Source organism: Uranotaenia lowii, chromosome 3, assembly GCF_029784155.1.
Source record: "Uranotaenia lowii strain MFRU-FL chromosome 3, ASM2978415v1, whole genome shotgun sequence".
NCBI classification, from domain to species: Eukaryota; Metazoa; Arthropoda; class Insecta; order Diptera; family Culicidae; genus Uranotaenia; species Uranotaenia lowii.
The window spans coordinates 293,288,826-293,316,383 of NC_073693.1; the positions used below are offsets into that span (position 1 = coordinate 293,288,826).

A 27,558-nucleotide genomic window follows, 5' to 3' on the forward strand; every position below is an offset into this window, starting at 1 on the left:
AGAAATCAAAATCAACTTATAGAACAGCCATGACGTTTTAAAAATAATTGCAGAATAAAGAATTAGGTTGAGAATTAAAAAAAAAGACGTAAAAGTTGTTAGAAGATATATTAAAGTTTATGGAAGAAAATGTTTCTTTACCAAATAGAGTTTCTCCTTCGAATAAATACCTAAAAATATTCATATTATACATGTAATTCTAAAATTAGACCAGCACTCAGTTCCCAGTTTACAAAAATATTTTTTAACAAACTTGGAAACTTTGTTCACTTGAACTCATGTTCAAAATTAGAATGAACTTTATTTTTTTTCATTGATTTGAAAAGGAACAGGGAGAAATGGAATTCAGTATTTGAAAAATTTAAAAACAAAATGTTTTAAAAAATAAATTTTAATGCATAAAACAATTATTATCAGTTTTCAAAGCATTATTAAAATCTTCATCTGATGTTCATATTTGATCAGAACGGTGGTAAAGCAAATTTATTTTTAAAATATTCAATTCAAGATAAACAAACTTGATTTCATAATCTTAACAGTGAGGATTTTATTTGACGATTAAAAAATGCTCGGTTTTTATCCGATTTAATCAGAAAATCAAATTCAATGGAAAACTTCCCGTGCCAGCGAAGAAAAATTTCTTCAGGCTTCCAAATGCTATATCAGACTTTAATGAAGAACGTTAACTGATTTCTAAATCTCAACTTGGTTGCAAACTGACAAAAAGCTATTAATTTGTTTTATAGTAGTTTTTTGGTTTCTTTTTTAACCCTGGGAAATATTATCTGAACTGAAGGAACTAATGTTACGTCCGTTTAATCTAGAAAATTTCTAGGATTTTCAAAATTTTCACACATTGAGCTAAAGAGCCGCAGTTATACATCCAAAGAGCCGCAGGTTGCCGACCTATGCCTTAGGCCGATTTCTTTTGAATACGGGTTTCCTGGGCAAACATTTCATCCGAAGACTCCATTTCGATTCAAGTTAAGACACAAAAAATATTAAGCTTCAAAAAATAGTTATCTTTTTTAAGGGTGATATTCAGCACTATTAACGAACGAGACACTGCTTCGAACATTTTGACGCAGCATTAACAGTGATGAATATCACCCTGAAAAAAGCTACCCCATTTTTAAAGTTTAAAACTTTCTTATCATAAGTCGAATCGAAATGCAGTCTTCGTATTTGTATCTACCACTTCATAGTAGTGCCCCGCGCTGACCAAAAATTTAATAAAATTCTACTGACTCATTTTCACCATCTTTTATATCTTCTAGCTTTCTATACGTCTTTAAGATTTCTTGATTGTGAAATTATCTTACTAGAAAGGACATCACTTTTCACCGATAAAAGCGATAAACAAATTAACATTGTGATTACTTTTATTTAAATCGACCTTCCTGATAGCTGAATATCGAAGAAAAATTAATCAAACGATTTTTATTAAAGTTTTTTACTGAATGTTTTCTTTATTGATACCTATAGTTACGATTTCATTGATTTGACGTTCAAAATGTCCTTTATGCCGAAAGTCTTAATTTTTTTTGTATTGTTTGTTAAATAATAGTTATCAACTCAGGGAAACACTTATCGAAGTGACTTAGCTCGTTCTAACTTACACGCTAATCTCACGAGAATGGTACCTACAATACGTTCATACAATTTAACTCTTTTCATCCTTCAGCTCCTTTTTCCGACCCTTCACGTAAGTTTTCACGTAGAAGTCTGCAAACAGCGTGAACATGAACAGATTTTGCGTGAAACCGACGAACAGAAGGAAGACAGGATAGTTGCAATAGCCGAAGATAAGTGGCAACCCGAAATGAACCATCAGGATCAGGAATTGTATCTGAAAAATAAATAAACAATTTAAAGAAACAAGTTCAGTTATTCCATTCCTCAGATGGCGGAACCAAATGTGTTAAACGTACCAGTTGCACCTGTGTGATGTGCCTCTTCCACCAGAGGGAGTTTTTCAGCTCGGGCCTGAAGGATGTGAGGAAGTAATAAAAGTACATGATGACGTGCACCATACTGTTGATCAGACCCAGGAGAGTGGCGTGACTGCCTAAAGGAGGAAAAAAAGAGGTAGGAAAAGGGGAAATTGCCATCAGAATAAACATTCAATTAGACGACCGGGTAATACCTCTTCTACTTTCCCGCAAGCATATTACCTAACCAAACATGTGCTCATAACACATAGAGGTCAATTTCAGCCAATTTATTTAGTTGGGATGCTTATCGCTGTTTAGATATGTACCCATGTCTAAAGTACTCTACTGAATAAAAAGGAGATTATACGAGTTGAACTCAGTTTATTTTAAGTTATTCTACCATGTGGAATAAAAAAGGTAACACATTTATGGCACGTGGCTTCGAATCGCATGAGAAATTTTTGCTTTCCAGTCTAACTGAAATTTAACAGTTTGTTTAAACTGTTGTTTATTTGTTTGGACACCTACTGATTTGCAATCTTTTAAGTTTTTTTAACCTTCCAAAGCCGTTCGCTAAATATCCGTTTCGGGGAAATTTGAGCTGTAGTTTGATTGTTCTCCTGGTTGTAAATGTTAATCGATTTTGATGATATGACATTCATTGAGAAGGTAGTTTATTGTAATTACTCAACATTTCAAATTTAAGCCGATATGTATTACAAGGTTATCAGAAACTGGTTCAGAAAGTAAAAAGTCCGAAAAATCAATTTTATTTTTAAAATATGTACTCATAACTTCTGACAGCTTTTCTGTATTTAAGAGATTCATTGATGAATCAATCAAGAATCCATCCATCCAACAATGTATAGATAGGTTGGGGTCCAATGAAAGATTTGACCGCTATCTCAGATCTTCCGGTAGAAAAAAATCTTATTTTGAAAAAACCACGTCCAATTTGGCTTTGCTTAGCTGTATTTCATTACCCAATGAACCGATTTTAGTTTTTTGGTCTGATAAAACTTCCAGTTCTTCAGTATATTGGAATGATGATAAAGATGTTTGAAATGTGCGCTTCGGGTCATATTGATCCGAACAGCTTTGAGGGTTAAGTCAGACATAGTGCCATGGCACCTGTTGTTGGCGGAATTGGGGTTACTTGATCTCATTTTTTTTTCATCATAACATTTAAAAAAATTAAAACTTTTCTGTTTTCCACAGTTTTTGACAACATGTACCAAAAAAGCGTATCTCAAATTTTTGGAATCAATCGAAACCATGGGGAAAATTTTAAAAAACAATACTCCAGCAAAACTTAATAATTAAATATTACTCTGAGAAACATTTGAAAAGGGTTGAAATAGATCTTTCAGTAGCATTTTGTTAATTTTCTAAAAAAAAATAAGACAAATTTAGTACATTCTATGAATATATGCCAGCAGCATAGTTGTTCAGATTTGTTTAGCACGAATTTCTAAAATATTTGCCTTTTATATGAGAGGCTAATTTCGAGATAAATATGTCATCCTAGAGATCAAAGCTGGCAAATTTTAGGGTACCAAAGTTCAACATCAATCTTAACAAATAAAATATTCCAAATTATTGTAAAGATCTTTTTACAAGCGAAAGTTTAGTTTGAATGAGAAATATTTTATCAAGTAACAATGCACAGTTTAAAAATTAGGACAAAAAATACCCCAAAAAAATAAGCCTCAGGTTTGTGGAATTATCTTTGGTTTTTTTTCATAAATTTACAGGGTGACTACGTGAAAGTGATACACTTCATTTATGTATGAGTATGAGTTGATGAAGTTTACCTTGTTCAACACCATACTCAAAAGCAAAGGTTGCTTTGAGGCAGCCAGAACAACAGAAACGACGATGGACACTGAAGGAGCTTAGTCAGTTACAAGACGGAGAAATCCCCCATAACCATAAACCATAAACACTGAAGCTTTGAATTTTTATAGCTTTGTACCAGCATTCAAGTGCCTTATTGCATTATATCAGCACATCAAGTGCAATTCTGCATTAAAACAGCCATTCCAGTGCTATGTTGCATCGTTTACGAATTATACCAAATTTTCAAAATCCAACTAGCATTTTAATTTCTAAGCATTAAATTGGCATCACATAAGCTTGCTTTAATGCTTTTTAGCACTATTTAAGCACTATAGTGGCATTATACCAAAACACATTGGCATTGATTGATGCGGAATTGATGTAAGTTTAGTTCACCGGTTGCTAGAAATATGGTACAAATTAGCCTTTAATTCATCGATTTTAGGCGAACCTAATAGGTCCACAAGCAAAATCATTGAAATATGCCGGAGCCATAGATGTCATGAGTTCGATTAATGTTCATCTCTAGCCAAATTTAAAAAAAAATCATGTAGGAACTTCCAGCCGATGGAGTCCCACAATATGCTTAAGAGAAGTATCAATAAGAGGCAAATTCAGTATAACGACAGTAAAATTCAGCCAAACGAAAATAAAAAAAAAAAACATTTCGCATTTGGACAACATTTGCATTTTACCAGCATTTTGCCCGCCAACGCTATAGCATTAACCAATGCTAATATAGTGCTTATAGTAAGGTTGCCAGAATTTTTTCAGCACGTATCCGGGCCGGACAAATCCTGGCTATTTTTTTTTAAACCTGGAAAAATTCGGGAATTTATTTCAAAACTGTCGACAAAAAATTTGGGCAATAATCGGGCAAATTTGGTCGAAATTGAGGAACCATCAAAATCAAGAAAAAAAATATTCATGATTATTTTCATAAGCTTGCTCAAAAAATTTCATTTCGGACACACAAATAAAAAGAGTTTATAAAACAATTCGTTTTTTTATTTGGCAAATAAAGTGAAAAAAATCCGTGCTTTTTTCAATGAAATCCGGGCAATCTGGCACTCTTATTTTATAGATTTATACTCATAGATGCCGCATCCACCGATTTTTCGGAATTCATACCGATTTTTGAACAAATTTTTATCCAAGAATCGGTATATACCGAATACCGATTTTTGATAAAACCTACCGATTTCATACCGATTTTTGAAAATTTCGTTCTGACATAATTTTTTTTCAAACTATAACTATAACTTACGTTTTGCTTTTTTTATTTTGAACCAATATAATTCTAGTGCCTATTAAGCTAGCAAGTCTCAGAGTATGCGAAAGGATTTTTGTCTTCTATGCCAACTCTCTTGAGATCGAATTTTGATTATCAAATAACATGGTAGATTAGAGAGTATAGCAGTTTAACTGATAAAAATTCTTTTAAAATTTGTGCGATGTTTTGGCAAAGCTCTAAAACATTACAAATATTTTAAAAATAAAGAGTTTCACACAACAATCAACATTCCCGGAGACCACGAGTAATTTTGATCTCAAAGAAAAAAGTTATGGAGGGTTTGATTTTGTTATTTTCTCCCTACACCGCAAAAAACGGGAATACTGACGAAATTTTAATCAGAATTGAATTTTTGATATCTAAAAAAATCAATAAGTCAAATAGTATCGCATTCTGCAACAAAGTTGTTAAATGAGTCTAGATCTATAATATCAAATACTCAACAACTTTTTTGAATGATGTGAAAATTAGCTGTAATCTTATCTATTCCAAATTTTAAAAATTGTAGAAATTAATTTTTCCTCAACGTTGCACTTCTGGATCCATTAATTTAGATTAATTTAGATTAATTTGATTCAAAATCAGCACCAAAAATTCTGTTCCCCTGTGTAGTATTCAGTATGAAAATACTGAATGATAATAGTGTTTAGAGTGAGTAACACAATAAACCCACAGAAAGTGAACTATGGATGCCGTGACCGGGATTCGATCTCATGACCGTTGGCTTAGAAGATTTGAAGGCTACGCTCTTCGTCACGGGTGGTGGCTGTAGGATACAGATTAGGCAGTGAAAAGAACAGAGTCAAAAGTTCATGGATTCTGATTCTGTTCTGGAACCATCTGACGAACAGATAAAATGAGATAATCGGAAAGCATGGACTGCTTAGATTGCAGCATATTTTCAGCGAAATGCGCGGACAATTTTCCTTTAAAAAGAACAGTGCCTGTGCGGAAAGGTGATTCTTAATTCGGATTTTATAGTGCGAACATCGAGACATCTAACGAAGACGGCAAATAAAGGCGACGGAATATCCTGGGTTTACGACAGTGGCCAATGTCCAAACTTATTTTCGATCGACATTTAAAAACAATCTGCTTAAAATTTTTGAAGAAAAAATAAGTCGTTAAACAAGTCGAACAAAGCTATCTTTCAATGTAAATATTTATAAGTTTGAAGCATTTATTTTGTAAATGTTGTAAAATTTTGTAAAAATTTCATCACATTTCCTCGCAATTAATTGAAATGTTTGTATTCTCATCATGCGTAGAATTTGTTCATGTATTAAATAATCTTTCTTTCTTATTTGCCACCAGACGTGCTGAGAACAGTAGCGTCTATTACTAGAGGGCTCAAATGAGCCTGTTGGGAGTGTTGTGAGCCGCTACACAAAAAACAATTAAGAAAAAAGTCGAAAAGAAAAATCTGATTTTTAGATACATCATCCAAGGGATCAAAGCTGTGAAATTTCTGAGTATTAAGATTCTTCATCCCTTGAGTATTTTACAGACTTAATCATCTGAAACCAGCTTAGTGAAAACACTAAGGAACGCATGACATTTTGGGTAAATTTTCGAAGAATCAAGAGTTTGCATAGGTTTTTGATCAGACAAAAGTTGTGCTCCTAGCAATTTAAAAAAATTCTGAGTATTTCTCACAAAATAGATTTTTTAATATACTTATAAGATATTAAGAAAATAAAATTATCCAGATAGTGAACTTTCCAGTTTTGGAGAAAGCTCATGATTTTGTTTTTTTTTTGAATTTCTGAGGGGAATAATTCGGGTTACTGCTTTACATTAGCTTTCGAGAAAGCTCAGCATTTTTTAATTATTTATTTATGAGCTCACCAGCTCTTGAGAAAACCCGCGAGTTTTGAAGAGAGCGTAAAAATTTTTGAAGGCAGTTTAAGGAATCATGTGTTCCTGAGAACGTCTCGATTTTTTTTATATTAAACTAGCTGACCCGGTGTGCTTTGCTACACCTTACAAAAACAAATGATATTTCTAGAAATTATTCAATTTTTTATTGTTTTGTTGGCATAATTTTAAATCAAATTTTAACATAATTCATGAGCAACCGCTATAAAATGAAAGATGCAGTTGGAGTTTCGAATCGCAACACAAAGATGACTTAAACTAATTTTCTGAATTTGGATCTATACATTTGTGTTAAAGATCTGATAATTTTTTGAAATTAATTTTTACGGCCTTATCGGTAAATGTTATGTTCTCATAGTGAAAACATTTCAAGAATTGAAAATTATAGATGGATAGAAGAAGATTAGAAAAAAATCTGATAATTTTAATCTGTTTTTCTAAGCTTCGCCCTGAAAAATCTTACTTATAAAATATAGTTGTTTTTGCTTGATATATTCTGGATTTATGCTAAAAAACTGATAAGAGATCCCTCTGTCCTTCCTTTTACCCCTTGCTGAATGGAGGTCGTGGTCTTTAAGAATCATACCCATTTTTTCGTGCCCAAAAATCATCTTATATCAAAAATATAATTCCATTGGCTGATAAGTTTTCAAGCTTTACAAAATTTATAAAGAGCTCCCTCCTTTCTTACCCTCACTATACTGTAAAGCGTAAGGGTCTATAACAATCGTAGAAACCTATCTCGTAACCAAATACCTTTCCATGCCATATTTGTTCCCATTTGTTGGCTACGTTAGCATGAATTGAGAACAAATGCTAACAAAATTGTATTGGACTCACCCCCTCCTATGTAACTACTTACTGAAAGGAGGATGGTGCCTCAGATAATCACAGAATCGTACCAACATGATTTTCTTAATTAAATTTTGTCCATTTCTCGAATTTTGTAAAAAAAAAAGTTAAATGTAAGCTTTCCTCTTCCCTTCCTATATACCCAATTCTATCCTCTTACTGCAAGTAAGGAATTGCTTCACATTGAAAAATTTCTCGCTCTGAAATACCATCCCATGCCAAATTTGGTTTTATTTGCGTAGTAAATTCTTGAGTTATGCATAAACTTGAAAGGAAGTACCATCTCCTCTTCCGTTCTCCCCATTGAATGGAGGGGTGAGAACTTAATATTCATAAAAGTATTTTTCGTGCTCAAATACTTGTTGATGCCAAATTTGGTTTCAACTGTTCGATTAATTCTCAAGTTATGCAAAAAAATTGTATGAAAGCCCCCCTTTCCCCCTGTATATCTTTCCACTGAAAAAAGGTGGGGCTTCAATTTATTATAGAAACATTTCACGAATCCAAATACCCTCATATGCCAAATATGGTTTAATTTGCTCGAACAACTCTGCAATTATAATGAAAAAAAGGGAGACCTCTCCTCTCCCTTTTCATCCACCTCTTTGAAGTAGTGAGCAATACAAAATATTCATAGAAACATTTCTCGCACTCAAATATCGTTCCATGCTAAATTTGATTCCTTTTGTCGTTGTAGTTCTTGGGTTATGCAGTAAAAATTGTATGAAACTCCCCTCCCTCTTTCCGTTCTTCCCGCTGGAAGAAGGTAGGGGTCTCAAACAATCATTAGATCATGTCACGTTCCCAAATATCCGCTCATGCCAAATTTGGTTCCATTTGCTTAATTAGTTTTTGAGTTATGTAAAAAATTATAAAAGAAACGCCCTCCTCCCTTTATATCTCTCTACTCGAAAGAGGGATGGGTCTCATAAAACCTTAGAAATATTTTTCGTATCCAAATACCTTCCCGTGCCAAATTTGGTTCCAATGTTTTGATTAGTTTTCGAGTTATATGAAAAATTGTAAGATAGCCCTCTTCCCCCCTTCCTATCACCCCACTGAGAGGAGGGAGGGGTACCTAATATTCATAGAAATATTCCTCGTTCCCAAATACCACCCCATGCCAAATTTGATACCATTTGCCTAATTAGTTTTTGAGTTATATGAAAAATTATAAGGTAGCCCCCCTCCCCCCTTCCTATCACCCCACTGAGAGGAGGAAGGGGTACCTAATATTCATAGAAATATTCCTCGTTTCCAAATACCACCCCATGCCAAATTTGATACGATTTGCTTAATTAGTTTTTGAGTTATATGAAAAATTGTAAGGTAGCCCCCCTCCCCCCTTCCTATCACCCCACTGAGAGGAGGGAGGGGTACCTAATATTCATAGAAATATTTCTCGTTCCCAAATACCACCCCAGGCCAAATTTGATACCATTTGCTTGATGGGTTTTCGAGTTATGCAAAAAATTGACTTTTGGATGGGAGTCTCAAACCATAATAGGAACCTTCCCCTGCCTTCAATACCCCCACCTGCCAAGTTTCACGCAAATCGGTTCAGTAGTTTCCGAGTCTATAGGGAACAGACAGACAGACAGACAGACAGACAGACAGACAGACAGAAATTCATTTTTATATATATAGATTCAGATTTGTGAGTAAGCTCACAAATCTGATCTTGTAAGAATCTATGAGTTCATTGGAAAAAAAAAGAATAGTTATAAGGGTTCTCACAGAACACAGAATTGTCACGTGTTTTAACAAAAGCTCAAGGGTTTTCCGAACAAATTATCAGTTCCATCAGAGAACATAAGGAAGCATGAGCTATGATGGGATTGTTCGATTCCAGATGAAAACTATTGGTTCAATTCATTAGCTCTTGAAGAAAATCACGAGTTCTCTAAATCCAATATTTATACGCTTCCAACATTTAAAGGTGTTTCTGATTTGGAGTTACTAAAATCATTTAACAAATGTGTTCGATTTTTTAACCTTTCTTTGCGGTTAAAAAAAGACAATTAGCCGGTTAGGGTCATATAGACTCGGATTACTATTTTGGATATATCTTCAAAATTACTTATCCGATTTTCATAAATTATATTTTTGGAATTGTTTACTTGTTCACTACCCATTTACTAAGAAAAAAATCAGTACAACTTTTATAGCGTTTGAAAATTGAGCCGAAAGACAAAATGGCCTAAAAATGATGGTAGTTTTGAACATAGATCGTGATCATTCCGGTTCGAATAATGAAATTTTTTGCTGAATAATTAGCTTATATTTAAAAAACTGAGCTGATAACAAATTTAATCTTTAAGAACATGAGAACCAATATTGAAAACTCTTAATCTATCTATAATCACATCAAACAAAAGTTTTTCAATACGACTTCAACAAATTGAGTTATAGGTATTTGATGCCAAACACTTATTTTTAAAGACCTTTTGGTTTTAAAGTCGTTTTCTGAAGACCATTAAAATAAAAACTCAATTTTTTAAGAAGCATCTGATAGCATCTGAACAAATTCGGTTCGAGAAATCTATTCAAACTTATTTAAAAAAAATGACTAAAGAGTACATCGAAAACTTTAAATTATTGAAATTCATTGAATTTCTTCCAAGGAGTTCCCAAAAACGTGTATCAATAAAAAAAAGAGTAACATTTAAAGTTGGTTTTCCGTTTTTCCGCAGTTTCTTATTTCAACCTAAGCTGTAGTATATTTTAAAACGGCGAAGTTTGTTTTATACCTGCCAAAAACTTCATATAATAAATGGCTTAATGAGTTTTAGTGTGTAAAACTTTTCAATACATAATGCTATGTTGTACAGTGTATCTATCAAGAAGTTCAAATAAAGTGAACAAAAGTTTTTTTGCTCTGATTTAAAAATATTTGAAAAGTATTAAAACCTCAAAATTTGGGCACTCTGGATTCCGGTCTCTATGCAACTGTCGAACTTGAAAAAGCGAGAGTCCAGGCAACCCAACTTTTTTTTTCCCGCTTCAAAAGGTTTCTCACTTATCCAGGTTCTAATTTCTATAGGTTTTGTAACAACCCTTTTCCTTATAGAAGTTATCAAATTATTCAAAATATCTTTTTAAGAAGTAATTAAAGATATTTTGACTGGAAGAAATAAAAAAGAACATAATAATTCTTTGTATGATAAAAGTCATGTTGTCAGTTTGGTATCAGAAATCAGTTTGGCACCAAAACTTCACTTAGGAAACATCATCTTAATGATTTGCTTATCATAGTCAGGAAAAAACTCTCGCCTATAAAGGTTTTTAACTCTCACTTATAGAAGATTTGTTCTAGAAAAATCACAGGATCTAACGAGTTCTCCAGCTTCTAGAGGTTTCTTGCTTATCCAATTCTTGCTAATCCAGGCTTGACTGTTGTATGATTTAAAGTTTATATTGCATTGCGTGCCGGTAGTTTCCTTTGTTTTCTTTTTTGTAGATCATTTCAAATGTAATTACAATAAAATTATTTGATTGATTAAAGCTATTTAAAAGTAATTATATTTTCAATCCATCAATTGATAGCTCAAAAAATTTAGACTGGAATTGTTTTCAGTTTCACAATGAATTTGAACTCTTTTTCTTCCGTTCATTTGCTCCTTAAAAATAATTAAATTAAACAGTTATACCTCTCTACTGCTTGTTTTTCCCAAACATTTCTTGTGCATTTGTCATTTTCTTTAATATTGGTATGTTTATCTATATCTTGTTGGGAAATATTGTTCAGTTGATTTATATTAAACCTCAATTGGGTAAATTCAAGCTTGCATCCGCCAAATTTTTGATCAGTTTTCTGGTTACTACGTTTAACGTGGTTTAACTATTTTGTTGTTTGCAAATGTGGCCTCACTTTCTGGAAAACATCAGTATTCCGACGAACAACAGCAAGAAATTAGAGATTAATTTGTTTTTCCCGCCAACGATACTCAGCAAGAAAATGGAAACAGAATGTCCTTCCAGTTTTCTTTTTCCTCCGGACCAAATGGTTGGATAAGAACGAACTGAATGGAGCAGAATTTCTGGTAAGATGGTGTTTTTTTTTGGAGTTACCAAACCAACCATTCGTCTTGTATAAGGGAGAAAAACAAAAACAAAGTCTTGACCTATACTCACCGAAGCGATGTTCACACAAGCATCAGGTTCTTGTTTAGTGTAGCATTTCTTTCTAACTTGTTTGTAACGCGTGGGAGATTTTTTTCTTCTGTTGCTGCCACGTGTAATTTCGATTCCAACTTTTCCTGTTTTTTACGATTTTTGTTTCAAAGCTGTTGAGTTTCTCTAGAAAGTTCATATTTTTTCGTAGGACCCATTTATTCATTCAAGGTTTTGTAGTACCTTATATTATTTTTAAAACAAATATTTATAAGAAAGGTAAAACATAAATTTTGACCTTGAGAAAGTTTTCTGGGAAGTTAAATAATCCAAAGGTAAGAGATGAACCATACTACTGTCCGTAGTCCGTCTGCATCCGAACAATTTGAAAACATTGGTTGGATCGCCGCGCGTCTTCGTTCGGAATGAAAGCATACAATTTTAATGAACTGTTAAAAATGTATCGCTCCCAGATTGCAACGCAAACCTTCTCCAGTCAGATCCGAACCGAGAGCCAGGATCGGATTGCTTGTGCCGTTGAGTTTGCTGTCGGGTAACGTAACCCATCTCAAGTGTAGAATGGCCCATGGTCCATGAGACTGGTGTAGAAATATTTGGACAGCAAGAAAATTGGAATTTTTTAATTTGAATAATGGACAAAACATGATTTCAATTGTGTACTTCGTTATTAACACTTGACATCATGGCCGTAGAAACGCCAGTTCTTATGCGAAATTCAAACATGTTAAAGCATCAAAATGGCGATCCAGAAATGAAAACTTAGAATCAGATGCATAATTTTTTTTATTCACATTTAATTTCAAATTCGCAAGTTGGATTAAAAGGAATAATAAAAATAATAAATACAGATTGAAACCGAAAATATCACAATTTAAATTATAGATCATGATTGAGAGTCTGAAACAAACTTCAATCTTTGGCTCGTAATGGAAATGCTGATTTGAAATCTAAATTCTGAAATCGTTTTTTTTTTGGTATGTTTCAGAAAATTGAAATTTGGAAACAGATCCAAAAATCAAATTTTGAGATCAGTTGCCAAATTTGCATATAGAAATTACATTCAAAATTCAGATTCAGTTTCAGCTCGTAAATGAGTTTTACAATCAAGATAAAATCATCAAGATTACTATGACATACGGAAATTCAAATTGCAAGAGATCGCACTTTGTTACCTTAGGATTTCTTATAGGTATAAATATAGCTTACCATTTTCAAGATTTAAGGATATATTTTCAAAAGTTTCTATTTAATACGAAAAACTGTTAATGTAAAAGAAGTTAAAAATGAATAATCAAATACCTAGTGTAAAAACAATCATTTTTAATGTGTATTATTCATGCATTGTTTAAGCGAAAATGTCATAGAAAAATTTGGTCGCTAAATCCCCCCATGAGTGAGGTTGCCAGAATTTTCTGGCTGGACAAATCCGGGCAATTTTATAACAAAAAAACCTAGAAATATCCGGGCATTTGATTTCAAAATTAACGACCAAAAATCCTGGCAATATCCGGACAAATTTTGTCAAAAGCCAGAAATTACTCGACACAAATTAAGAAAAAAATTGTAAAATTTTCATCAAAACTCAACGAGAGACTTCAAATCGTATGTTAGGCTTCCGAAAAACCTTTCATGATTGTTTTGATAAGCCTCGCTCAAAAAATTCCGTTCGTTGAAAAAAAAATTCAACATGTTCTTGTCTTCTTTTTTTTTTTTTGGTTTGATATGCCAAATACAGTGAATAAATCCGGGCAAGTGGGCCGGGCCAGACTGTTCCCAAATTTTATATTAAATATCCGGGCAAAACCGAAAAAAACCGGCAATCTGGCAACGTTATTTTAATCTTCTATTCGTCTATAATCTTAAAATTCTTAAACGTTCTTTCTCAAAGAATATAAAATTTCCCCGATATAGCCGATAAAATAATTTCTAAAAAGTACTTTTTGACAATATCCTTCAAATTTCAAAAACATACAATAAAACTAGATTTGAATTTATTTAGCAATTTCATTGGCTACCGAATAGGAAAATTTTCCGTTCTGTTTTGAAAATCTAATATAAAATCAAATGAGAAAAAAGACAAAAAAACTCCCTAACTTTTATTTTCTTCACATAAGTAAAAACGACTCGCAATCTTCAAGAAAGATGATTCATGTATTGAAAAATATAACATTTATATTCATAATAATAATCAATATAACCAAAAAAATATTAGTGCCGTTGGAGAAAAAATAGTTGCATGTCATTATCAAATCTATGCTCCCGAATCGTTCGAAATCAGCTTTGAAATCCGTCAAAAGATTACATATTCTTGATCTCCATTATAGTGAAAAATATTATACTAAAATCATTAATCGTATTAGAAATGATAGATTAAGTCGTTAATACTGAGAATCGCATATCGTACCAAATAAGGCCGGAACAAATTTCAAATCCTTCTTTTGTCACTCGGAGTTTGAACATCGCGAGGGGAGGGGACAATAAAAAGTAATGCGAAAAACAAATAAATAGGAATAAATTGCATGAAAGCTTGTATACAACAAAATTGCATACTGTATCGTTGCACAAAACCTATAAATCAAGTAATTTTTAATCGAATAATTCAATAAAATCAAGAATACAAAAGGTCCAAAAAACTTACACCTTCCAAAATTGGTTTTTTGGTCTTGTAATCTTTCGGATATATCGGATAGTTGGTATAAATCGGATATGATAAAAAGTCCACCATGTTTGCAAATTTGTTCTCCCACGCGGGATTCAAGTGAGAAAACAACCTTGTTGTTCTCTTTGCGAGTAACAGTGCAACCAGATTACTAAAAATCAGCTGGTTCATTTGAAAGAATTGTCCAATGATTGAAGCAGCAAATATTGTCGCCGGGGACGGTTTGCATAAATTGAAAGCAAAATTTGCGCTCTCTAACTTTCAGGATGTACGTATAAGGCGTTAAATATCGTCCAATTTTAAGACAGAATTTAAAAATATGTATGTATATTTCCTCCACTTTGGTAGGTAAATGCTGTTTTTTCGAGATGTATACAATCATTCTATAATGTATAAGACACGTATAACAAAGTTCTTGAGAAATAAACCTACAAAAATGTTGGCTGGGGATCTTATCTCAACATTCCTTCTCAACTATATTTTCAATAGAATCTTTTATTTACTGACTTTTGTTTTCTCAATTACAAAACTTTATATTTCGAGTATCCCTTATCTCAATTCTACATTCCGTTTTCTGCAAAAGCTTTTCAAATCTTCAAAAATTTATATATTTTCTGCATATATGTATTTCATCCAATCCGAAAATATACTTCACAAAAGCCTTTCCAATCTGTGAATTTTCCGTCGATTTGTTTTTGTTTACCAGATCCAGAAGAATCCGAAAACTTTCTTAGCAACAGCTTCCCCTAACTGTGCTTTTCTTGTCACTCTGTCTCTGTTTACGATAGCCGAAATAATTCGATAGTGTTCTTAAAGCAGCCTTCCCAACTTGAAAGCAAACTCATAACAAACAATTAGCAGCAGCCTTTAAAATCTGCACAGCCAATTTCGCCTTTTTCCACCGGATGACCAAATCAGAGCAAACAATCAGCCGCAACAGTCCTAAATATCTGCGCTTCTCAAGCCATTCCGTCTTTATCCAACGGAAGGCCAAATCATAACAAACAATCAGCAACAGCAACCTTAAAAATCTGCGCTTCCTAAGCCAATTCCGTCTTTTTCCACCGGAAAGTTAAATCACAACAAAATATCATCAATAGCAGCTTTAAAAATCTGCGCTTCTTTAGCCAATTCCGTCGTTTTTCACCAAACGAAAGCAAACAATCAGCAGCAGCAGCCTAATAAGTACCAAGAGTGTTCAAAAAAGCAAGCGAGATATTCTACCCTTCACTAAAATTTTAAGTTCAGAATCAAATTATGATAATATAATATTAAAGAGTAACAATCTAGACTAAAACTAATGCCAAAACCCCAAAAACCAACCCCAAGTTTAAAATTCTGCTACACTTTTTCAAAATTGTCTCAATTGACCATAGAAATTCAGGTCTGAATATTAAATTAAGGTTCTGATACCATAATTCCCATAACAAAAATTGTAATTCTATTATCGTATTTCGCATTTTGTATCCAGTTCAGGGTTCTTGATAGTTCTCCGAATATGAAAAAAAAATTGGTTTTGTATTCATATCTAAAGTTCTCAAATAAAATTCTTACACTAAATTCAAACATTTTGACAATCATAAATATGAAAACGCATAAAAGTAAAAAACAGTCGTTTTTACTTAAAAATCCGACAATGATAGCCGTTAAAAAATCCATTAAAAAAATCAGGTTAAGAATGCAAATTCAAAATTCAGAAAAAGATTTAGCTTGTAAATAAATTTTACAATCAACATAAATTGTTGAGGAATTCAAGAGATCATGAACTTAAGATTGCTTGTCAATTCAACTTCCAGATTTCAAATTTTTAACCATAATTAGTTTGTACACACAATTTAGCTGTAAATCACAAATAAAAAGTAGAATTAAAGTCAAGTTTTGTTTTATACAAAAAACCAAAATTTTATTTCACAAAATCATCTACAGGATTTTTATTATGGAATTGATTCTTTATGAAAAATATTTGCTGTTAAAAAAAACTTGTACCTTTCTCAATGCATTGTTTCACATTAAATTATTCATATTGCAGTTTTTATTAAACACAATTTCAAACTAAATCTATCAATTTGATTTAAGTTCGCATCAACCATGTTTTATCTGAAAATTTTTTTATCTCTTGCTTTTTGGGTTTTGTTTGAAAAATTGAATTATTTCTATCAATGGTTGAAATCTTTCAAATTGCAAAAAGATATGGAATGGCTTGTTCGATTTGAGTATAAAATAAGTTTTTTTGAGAAAATTTAAGGCTCTCCTAACTGTTCGGATGAAGGAAAGTCGTTTCTGAAGCGGCACTTTTTGTGGGGCTCAAAACTACAAATAAATTTTATTAGCTAAATCATTTTCCATACTTAGATCTTGTTATCTCCTATCCTAGCAAAATCGAAAAGGTCCTACACACTGTGGTGCAACTCTCAGATCGCACTATCCTACATTTGTAGATCAATTGTTAGAAAAGAATATAATTTTACGGAATAACTTTAATACTCACAGTAGATAGTTATTACAATAAACTTTCAAAGGTTATAAGTATAAACTGTTAACTGCTCCGATCTCAACAATACGGTATAAATATTCTAGAAGCTATCTTGTGTTCTTCTCTTCTGCTAAGTCATCGCGCTTAGTGTTGAGTGTTGACGAATGAATCCCTAAACGAACTGCCAAACACACTTCGACGATCAGGGGCTCTTTTAGAGAGAACGGCCATGTCGGTGCTAACATTCCCCGCCCCGTGGAGCTGATGACCGTCCGTATCCATCGGCTTCACCTGCAACATCCAGCACGGCAAGTTTGACCACTGGTCGTCTCAATTCTCCATTTCTGGTTTTCACCACGACTTGCCTTACTACTCCATCTTTATTCGGCATCACCTGTAACACGCGTCCGTGAACCCAGCACCTCCAAGTACCTTCGGCTATGTAGACCAACCAGGTCCCCGACCTTGATCGGATGCGTAGTTTGGAACCACTTAGACCTCTGCTGCAGCGTTGGCAAGTACTCCTTAATCCACCTCATCCAATAACGTTCAGTCATTTGCAGCGATCTCTTGAAACTACTGCGTAAAGCGTCCCCTAGATCGACCGGATCACACATCGCTTCTTTGTTCTCCGATGAGAAACCTTTGATCAGGTGGTTTGGTGTAAAAGCTACTTCAATTGCGGACTCTTGTGGCATGTAGGTAAGTGGCCTCGAGTTTATCAGGTCTTCTATTTCGGCCAAGGATGTAAGAAGTATTTCGTCGTTCAGCTTTCCACCATCGTCGTACGCCTTGAGAGATTCCTTCACCGAGCGCACCATTCGCTCCCAAACACCACCCATGTGGGTAGCAGAGGGAGGGTTGAAACACCATTCCGTTCTTGCGTCCGTTAAGGTCTCCGAACAAGCTTCGTTGATTCGTCGTAATTGCTCAGCTAATTCTCGACTTGCTCCCACCAAGTTGGTCCCGTTGTCAGAAAATATGTTCATAGGAGCGGCCTTCCTCTTCACGAAGCGACGTATCGCCATCTTGCAGGAGTCTGTTGATAGGCTATGGGCAACTTCAAGATGTACGCCTCTGGTCACGAGACACGTAAACACCGCAATGTACCGCTTTTCCTTATGACGAGTCACAGTTACTTCAATCGGGCCACAGTAATCGATTCCGACGTAACTGAAAGGTCGAATGTGCGGCGTCAAACGTTCCTTTGGCAAAAGAGCCATCTTTGGATGATCTGGTTTACATTTCCGTATCTTGCACCACTGGCACGTCTTCATCACGTCTTTGATAGCAGCACGAAGATTTTGTACAACGAAGCGTTGGCGAACTTCGTTCATTACAGTTTCCCGGTTGGAATGTCCGAACTGACGATGAAAGTATTCTAATAGTCTGGTGGTAACGAGGTTCTTCCGCGGAAGGATGACAGGAAAACGAAGATCAAAGGGAAGATCTACAGAGTGTTCTATCTGGCTCTCTATGCGCATCACTCCGAACTCGTCGATGAACGGAGATTTGTTGTATAGAAAACTGCTCTTTTCCACTTGTCCACTGGTTTGTCTCGGTTGAACACTAAAATTGAGTATTCAACAGAAAATCCCTGTTGTTGCGCCATCTGTCAAAGACGAAATTCTGCACGTTGATATTCTTTCTGTTGAACTTGGATAATTGTTGCCGGAAGTTGTAAAAGGGCTCGCATATTACCTTCTTTGCAGCAGTCTGCGGCAGTTTTCAATAAATCGGTATACCATCGTCATGGTTCTTACTATTATTTTCTATCTTGAAATACAGCTCAGATCGATGAGAGCAGCTGTAGTTGTCACGTCATGAAAAAGAAACTTTGCTCGAAGTTCTTCCAGCGTTCCCGGAGATGGAAGCGCTGATTCCGGCCAACTAGATTCACAATCTAGTAAAAACTGAGGACCATGATACCCAATGAGGTATACTTTTACTAAGGTGGCGCAAAAGAACGCACACTATTGCACGTAGGAGAGAAAAAAGGAAAATAAACATAAACAAATCCTACGTCGCGACGCGTCGTTGTCAGGGAGCTCAATTTATTCTAGGCAAAATGCGTCGCGAAAATGGTCGGTAGTGACGTCACTTTTGTCATGGTAACATGTTTTCGAGGAAAAAACTTTACTACTACCTTTGCAACGTTTCTTTCTCATCACCTCTCTTTCCACCACATTGCATGATACCATCGACTGCAAGATTTCAACTCTGCTTCTCCGGTCCACTTGGTTAGAATGTCAGCAACGTTGTCTTTCGTTGGAACCCACCGGCAAGTTCTTACATCGATTAGATCGTGTATCTCAGCAACTCTGTTCCCTACGAACGGCGTGTAGTTCCGAGGAACCGAAGCAAGCCACGAAAGAACTGCTTTGTTGTCTATCCACAAAAAAGATTCTCGTATTGGTAAAGAATGATTCGACCGCACCGCGTTGATCATCCTAGCACCAGCAACAGCTGCTTGTAACTCCATCTTCGGTATTGATAAAGGTTTCAACGGAGCAACTCTAGACTTAGACATCACCAAAGCGCATTTAGGTTGCCCCGCATCTACTATGGGGCCGTTCAAATATTACGTAACGCAATTTTCGAGAATTTTCAAGCCCCCCTCCCCCCTACGTAACACATTCGTCTCAAAATTTCTAAGCAAAATCCACAAAGCGTAACAAACTGCTATACCCCCTCCCCCCTTAAAGCGTTACGTAATATTTGAATGGTCCCTATACAGTAATATGCCACGCAGCCATACGCATGCTTGCTGGCATCAGCAAACACATTGAGTTGCAAGGATTCGTACGCAGCAGGATCGCAATTTTCAAAATAACAGCGTGGAACAGATCGATCTTGTAGACAGGAAATCAGTGATGTCCATTTCAGCCATTGTAGGAACTCTGGTTCTTTGAGTTCTTCATCCCAAGTTATTCCACTTCTCCACACATCTTGTAACAGAATTTTCCAATGAACCAATAACGGTGACAAAAGGCCCAAAGGTTCAAACAGGCTCATAAGACAACGTAACGCCATTCACGGCCATGTCGGTGCTAACACCTAACAAAAGCTTATTTTATGCTCAAATAAACTAAGTTTGATCTACCAGACTCTTAAACTAATTCAAAGATTTTAACCATCGATGAAAGCGAATTTAGCTCGCCTTTTAGGTTTAGGATAAATTATCAAAAGTTACAATTTAATACGAAAATTTGCAAGGTAAATGTACTTCAAAATGAATAATGATACCGCTACAAACATTATTTGTCATCCATGAGTCGGTTCTTACGGCCCTGTTCATAGCATAGCATAAGCATTTCAATTTGGCCGGATTTATCCAAATTTGCTCAGATTTTTAAAGATTTCTTCTCTGGAAATCTTGATCCGGCCTTGCATTCAAGATATTAATGGAAGTAACATGGATTTTGCTCGAATTCATAAACAATATGCAAAATCATGAAACATAAAATTTAGTTTACATTATTTATATTTTTGTGTCAAGAAACACAAATTTTTTAACAAGATTTATCAAAACAAACTTCAATCATGATTTTGGAATTGTAAAATAAGATTGGAACAATGAGCCTTCAAAAAACAATGTGAGTGTCTTCCATTTGAAATACTTCGATTTTGGTCAAGTTTGCTTGGGTATGGCCCAGTTTTTTTGAATAAAAGATTTGAAATTCAATATCCGGATGTTTCCTTGGATTAAGAAATAAAAATATCCGGATAGGTTAAGAAAATATTTAGGAAAGCTCAGCACTTGCTAGGGAAATGGCATTCTTTGAACTGTTATTTTTTCATTAGAACTGTTTTCATTTTAAAGAATGTACTTAAAGTTCTGTATTTTAATATAGTTAATTAATTTTAAACCATTATATTTGGAATATAAAAGATGTTTAAGAAAATTTAAAAAAACTGCCCCAAAAAGTCGAATGAAGTGTATAGAATATTTTAAGCGGCATTGTCTAGCCAACAACTCTCCATTCATATCCTTCGAAAGTAGGTACGCTTGTATTGTTTTGCGGGTATATTTTTCGTATGTTGTTCCCTCTGCTGCCACATGGCACGGAACGTTCTCGCCATTTCTAATCTGGATTGACAGGAGGCAGTATGATACCATAAATCTAACAGAAAACATACCCGGCTGGGTGATGCCACGTGGGTTGGTGTACCTAAACACTGATTGCTTGAAGAACATGCTCCCAAAGTCAACTAACAAATTCAAGTCATTACGGGGGTAGAATTTGAAATTTCGAGGGCAAAATTGACTGTAGAAAGCATTTTCTAATTGTTGATTTTAAATCTGCTTAGTTCCAAAGTGCTCGTCTGAATTTTGTTTTCGAGGGTTCGAATCTTATACATCAGATTAGTTAACCAACACTCACCTGAGACAAACTTCGTAAAAATATAGGTGGCAAAAACCATGCCCGCGTGATGATACGTGTGCAGGAACGTGATCTGATTGTTCTTTTTTCTCAGAACGAAAAATACCTGAAAATTGTGTCAGTCATACTTCAGTAGACATTCGTCAAAAGATGGCATCTACTCACGGTATCCAGCAAATCCATAATCTTGGTCAGAAAGTAAAGGTAGGTCATATAAATTAACGTTTGCCTGGACGGGGACACTTTCTGATTGACGGGCTCGCAGATCCAATCGTAATCATCGGAAAAGTACGAATTGAGCCATCCCGAAATGCCGATCCACAAATTCAGCACCACCTGGGTCCCGTTGTAGATGTTCATAATCGTGGTCAGCTGGTATGGTTTTCGGTTTTGCATCCATCTTTGGCCCCAGTTGTTGACCAAGTTCAGATATACTACGATGATCACGAAGATTGGCAAAGGTGAACCCAGAAGTGGAAAATGCTCTACCCTGGGGTCTGGAGATAAGAATTAGTAAAACATAAGCTGAGGTTTCGAAATGTTTGAGAGTGTTGATACGAACCGTTGTATTCCCGGAATAAATAGTTGTAATAGTCGTATACCGATTGTGCGACCAAAGCCATCCTGAGAGTATGCTAACACACTGAAAATTTGAATGCACTTTAAAAAATTCAAATCAGCCTTTCCTATTCTTCACAGCGACACTAATTTTGGGGGTTCCATAATTGAATTCACACTAGCTACCGAAAACCGCAAAAACTATGGAATAGATCCCACCACAGTCAACATTCCCGATCAGCGAACCCTTCTGAACTGCGTTAAAGACCTATTTAGCAATACGAAAACCCGTAGGCTAAGTGAAATTCTTGTCCCGGTTCAAAGTTGATCGCCGTCCGCCGTCCGCCGTCCGCCGCGCATCGTCATGGCGGATAGCAACTCAATCTAAGGAAATTTTTCCTCTATCAAACGAGGTGCCCTATATAAATTTCCGAACACAGTCAACGACACGTTTAGCAAATGCGACAGGTCAAATGTCGCTGGATAAACCAAGGCACAAATTTATTCCGTTGCAATGGAATGTGTTAAGCGATTCATATGTAGGAAGTTTAGGAGAATATAAATGTGAATTGCCCCATGGAAGAGCACACTTCATTCGGTGAAATTCATTGAAACCGATCTTATTTTATTTGAAACACATTCCATTGGTGCTACTATCAATAGAGGGATAACAGTACTTTTAGTTTTTTTTATTAACGTTACGCGTGTCACCGTTTGTCTCTTACATTTTTTCACTTAGATTTGAGTAGACAATCAAGCTAAGCTCGGATTAGCTACATTTTTATTCACTTAGCTTTTAGTCCACGTGTACCCTATTTTGTCATTTAGGAACAACTCGTCATGAATCCTAATACCTAATAGGGTGATTTTCCAATCATTGCACAGCTATTTAAGCACATGATTTTGTTTTTTATGCTGTATTTCAGTCATTTTAACCGAATTCACTATTTTTTTTGTCGATTGCTCTTATATAGGGTCAGTCAACAAGATCCGAAAGTCTAAGTGTTCGAAAAAAGTGACATATAAATTTGAAAAATCATTTAAAACAGCTTGTTTGAGCCCAATAGTTGCACAGGCAAATTTTATGACGTGTCTATTGTTGTCCGACTTTTTCTAATGGTTGCACATTTCAAAAACCTTCTTATGGCTCAGCCACCATGTGGTCAAAAAGGCTGATATTTGTTACGGAAGGTTATTATGAGAACTTCTAGTTCAAACGAAATCCAATTTGGAGATGGCCCCTTTCGAGGGGGGTCTTCCATATAAACCATCCAATGCACAATGGGACAATTCGGACCCAAAACCGAAAAAACATAAATCCGCCGGTTTGAGAGTCTGGAATAGCATTTATCACACGTGAAATTTCCTCAGAAATCAAATCTGAGGCCGAATTCAACTGGAGCTATCTAAGTGAAGTGTTATTTGACCTTATTTACTCAGTATTGAGCCTTTTTCTTTATATGTCTTACCAACATAAATTTTTGTGTCATGAAATTTTATAGAATGAACTGAAAGGTATTTAAATCTTTTTTAATGTGCCTATTTACAGTTGAAAGGATAAAGGTCGCGATCTGTTCTGCCTCCCTTAAGTTGTGGTTTCATTAAAGAATTGCCTTAGAACTCACTTCGAAGTCGATAGATTTTTACTTAAGGGGGGGGTAGGGTCTAACACTTTCAAAAAATCGATTTTTTTATTTTTATATTTTCTTATTGTAAAACATTTCAAGATTGTTGTGTCAAATTTTCAAGTCAATTGGAGCAAAACTGTAGAAATTATAGGCCTTTATCTCCTCCTATCTAATACTGCAAGAAAGCAAGAGCAGAAACTTCAAATGCGTTTTTCTCGAAAGCACTTTTTTAAAGTCCGTGGACATCGTCATTTGAAAACTACTTATCCGATTCTTTTCAAATTTGGAACATATTTTCTCCATATAAAATACCAGACCCCAACGTTTTTCTTTTTTGTTTTTTTTTACTTTGGGGAGATTTTACAGGTGAAAAATGGCGGTTTTTTTCGTGAAAAATCGTAGTTTTGACTTCAAACAGCCACAAAAATTTCATAAATTTTTTTTTAAGTTAAATAAAAACGTTGGGGTCCAGAAAAACATCTATCAAAAATATTTTGCTTGGATTTTTTGATTTCAGATGATTCTGTGCTGAGATACAGTGTCCACCGCAAATCCTGTTTTCTAAAAGGCATCCTCGAAAGTGCTCCGTCACCGGCACATTTTTCAATATTTTTCTACGAAAAAATTATTAAATGTTCTTTTAACAATGATTTGTATAATGCAAAAAAATTGAATACATTTGTTTGAACGATAGCTCTAAAAAAAAATCGTGAAAATGGTGTTTTTTTATACCCGTTAGACCCTACCCCCTCCTTAATGAATATCAATTCTGTTACGGGCGAATAGAGCCACTGTGTCTCCCAAGTTGCACGAGGTCGATATGTCAGTACTATGGGCGCTGACATTTTGAAATATTAGGCGTTATTCGTATTCGAGAACTGCTATCTGAAGTCCATGTTAAATACGATTTCGCAAATGTTTAGTTGAATTGCTTATATGGTTTGAGAGAAATAGAATTCAATAAACATTCTGTAAGTTGCTTCACGCCTTAAAGGAATTATATTAAAATTTATATCTTACCTGGTTAGTTTGAGCCAACAAATCCTGTCCACGTTCCGTTAGAAGATATTTTAATACTTACCATTGAACTTACCGTGAGTGAAAAATGCTTAAAATTTAGAAAGATTAAATTAAAATGTTTATGCTTACCAGGATTCAAATACTCTAAATTGTAAAAGCTATCGTTGGAGAATAATTGGAAAGCCATAAGAAACTAATAATGTAAGTCGATTGAATTAACTTCACAAAACGATATTAAAATAAATCTATTTTGTAGCTCTGAGTTACCCCACAGTAAACTTCAAGGATTGGTTTTATTTGGCGGAGAATATCGATCAAAACAAATTCAAAGCTTTAAAATTGGACTCAGCCATGCTCAAAGTTTCAGATCGTTTGTCTGATGTATTGATTATATCTTTTCTAAAAGTTGATTTAAATATTTCGAATATCTTTTTCAAGAATGTGAGATTATTTGTAATGAATGTAACCGCTCTAGCATCTACAAGAAATATTAATTTCACATTGCAATAATTCCCAACAGTTTTCCGGCTGAAAAACTGTTTTGATTATATTAAATTACACGAAGTTATGATTGTTTATTTTTCTGATAATAAGAGCCAAACAAAGCTATACTCAAATGTCTCCGGTCTACCTCGACGGCAGATTTGAATTTCTGAGAAAATTGCACATGATAAGTAATATTTCGGGTCTTCCAACCTTCATCTTCAAGTTTTTTGGGATTTGGGGTCAAAGTTTCCCTACTGTACAATATTTTTAGGGTATTATTATCAAAAGCAAGGGACTCGCTGTTGACATGAAATACAGTTCTATAAGAATTGTCGTCTCGTAATTAGAGAAACAGGGTTTTTTAAGAACAACCTTAAAATTCTTTGCATAAAATGTAAAGTGAAGAATGGTCGAGATAAGGGATTTCAAAATAAATCTGATAAAAAAGTAGTTCCAGCAGTCAAAGCAGTTTTAGGCGGCATCCATAAATTACGTAACGCAAAAAATGCACTTTTTTCACCCCCTCCCCCCCGTATGTCACAAATCGTAACGCTTCGACATACCCCCTATAAAAATTACGTAACGCTGACAATTACCCCCCCCCCCCATCTTCTCATGATTTTCGAAGATAAAAAAAAAGTTCTTTAAAAGGGAATTATTATCCATCCAAATCGCTTCTTAGTACTCATTGATGATAACTCTCTGATAAAATAAATTAATTGTCTTATTACGAGTTGCTCTGTGCTTGTTAACTGGTAATCTACCTTGTTTACTTTATTTTGTTCAAGCAGCATATGCAAAATATACTCCACTTAGTAATATTCGTCAGAATAATCAAAATAGCTGATCGGAATAATCAAAATCAAGTGAGAAAAAATAGTAAAATTTCCTTCTTAAGATTGGATTGAGTTCTTGGGGGTAAATGTACCTAATATTCGGTTTTCCAAAGGATATTTCACGGATATCCAATGCATTGTTTACAAACCAGTTTCAATCTTGTTAATGCTTACCAATTTTAAGGTGATTTTAGTTTGCTTATCATTTAGCAAAAATTGCATGATATAAAAAAAGCTGCGAATAAACTGAAGTTTTTTAGGAAAAAAATCGTTACGTAACGATGAGCATACCTCCCCCCTCCCCTATGTCACATTTCGTAACGCTAAAGCTTACTCCCTTCCCCCCTAGGAGCGTTACGTAATTTATGGATGCCCTCTTAGTACAGAGAACAGACGTACAAGCTCGAACAAAAAATCTCCAAGAAAGTGTGTAGAATTTCATATGTTGACATCCAAAAAATACGTTTAAATTTGACTTGAAACAGTGCCATCTAATGCGCTGTTCAAATGTTACAAATCAGATTTTCAAGAGCTCGGTTTTCAAAAAGGCGTAATCGTATAATTAAACTAATGCTGCGCTAAAATAAACGGGTTGAATTTATTGCTAGATAAATGCAATAAGAGTCACTTTCGACTGGACAGAATTTCACTTCCTTTATTTAATACAGTTTTTACTTATCTTTTTTTCGGTGAGTGCAACCCTTTTTTTTAGTTAATTTACGTAACGTTTGGGGTTACTTTTCATCACCCATCATCAGATATTTCCCAGAGTAACCCAAAACGTTACGTAAATTTAAAAATAAAAAAAAGTTGTTTCACTCACGGAAAAAAGTCCATAAGTAATACCGTATAAAAAGTACCGGTGATAAATTTTTATTCATTCCTTTATTATTATACTACTGAGGCAGCCGAAATAACTAACAGTTTTACAATAAGTTTTTGCACTTCTTGAACGGTTATCATCAGAGGACGAACCGGCTATATTCAGTCAATTAGTCAGTCAATTACATTATTGACGATCAGTCCTCATCAGAACTGATTCTAGACATCTTAAAGCGGATTATTTCAAGTATCACTTTTGCATCCCATTGTCCAAAATTTGGCACCACGCACTAGCTTGAAGGAAATAGCGAAGAACTTTTAAGATATTTTTCCATTATGCAACTGGACGAAAGTGTTACGAAACTTTACCAGCAGTTTCCTTGAAACATGCCAAACAGTTCATGCGACCTGTTCAAAACTGAGAAAAATTTTGTTTTATTTTTCTCAGTTTGGTTTTGACATTTATCTCTGGTGTGTTTGGAGACATCTGGTGGCCTTGCCAAAAAACAGAAATTGGTTCAAAACGATTGTTGGAAATTTTACACAAGTTCCGCTTATACGTCTGTTCTCTGTGGTTTAAGTGACTTTGACACTTTTTAGACATTGCAAGTTGTCTGGCTTTTAATATTCTAAGATAGCCAGATTCTTTGAATAAAGGTTGAATTATCGAAAAGTGAGTGGAAAACAGTTTATTATAGCGCAGAAATTACTAAAATTAATAGTTTAACGTAAGTTTTCACTTATTCAGCAAAAACGATGT

The 27,558-nt window shown here is 34.6% G+C and overlaps 1 protein-coding gene across 1 annotated transcript; it reads right to left on the bottom strand.

The window, feature by feature from the left end:
* Positions 1–1,462: 1,462 nt before the first annotated feature.
* LOC129756511 (elongation of very long chain fatty acids protein AAEL008004-like) lies at positions 1,463–22,352 on the bottom strand. The gene is made up of 5 exons (XM_055753417.1): positions 22,011–22,352; positions 21,614–21,945; positions 21,449–21,554; positions 1,932–2,068; positions 1,463–1,849 (listed from the first exon to the last, which is right to left on the bottom strand). Exons 1-5 carry the CDS (start codon positions 22,069–22,071, stop codon positions 1,664–1,666), a joined length of 822 nt encoding a protein of 273 aa, XP_055609392.1. The 5' UTR covers positions 22,072–22,352; the 3' UTR covers positions 1,463–1,663.
* Positions 22,353–27,558: the final 5,206 nt, after the last annotated feature.

Bases quoted from the DNA above. Each gene is read 5' to 3' on its own strand.
- LOC129756511 (XM_055753417.1), bottom strand. From the start codon at position 22,071: ATGGCTTTGGTCGCACAATCGGTATACGACTATTACAACTATTTATTC. The intron at 21,946-22,010 runs GTTCGTATCAAC...TCTTATCTCCAG, and splicing joins TTTATTCCGGGAATACAACG to ACCCCAGGGTAGAGCATTTT. The intron at 1,850-1,931 runs GTACGTTTAACA...TTTATTTTTCAG, and splicing joins ACATCACACAGGTGCAACTG to ATACAATTCCTGATCCTGAT.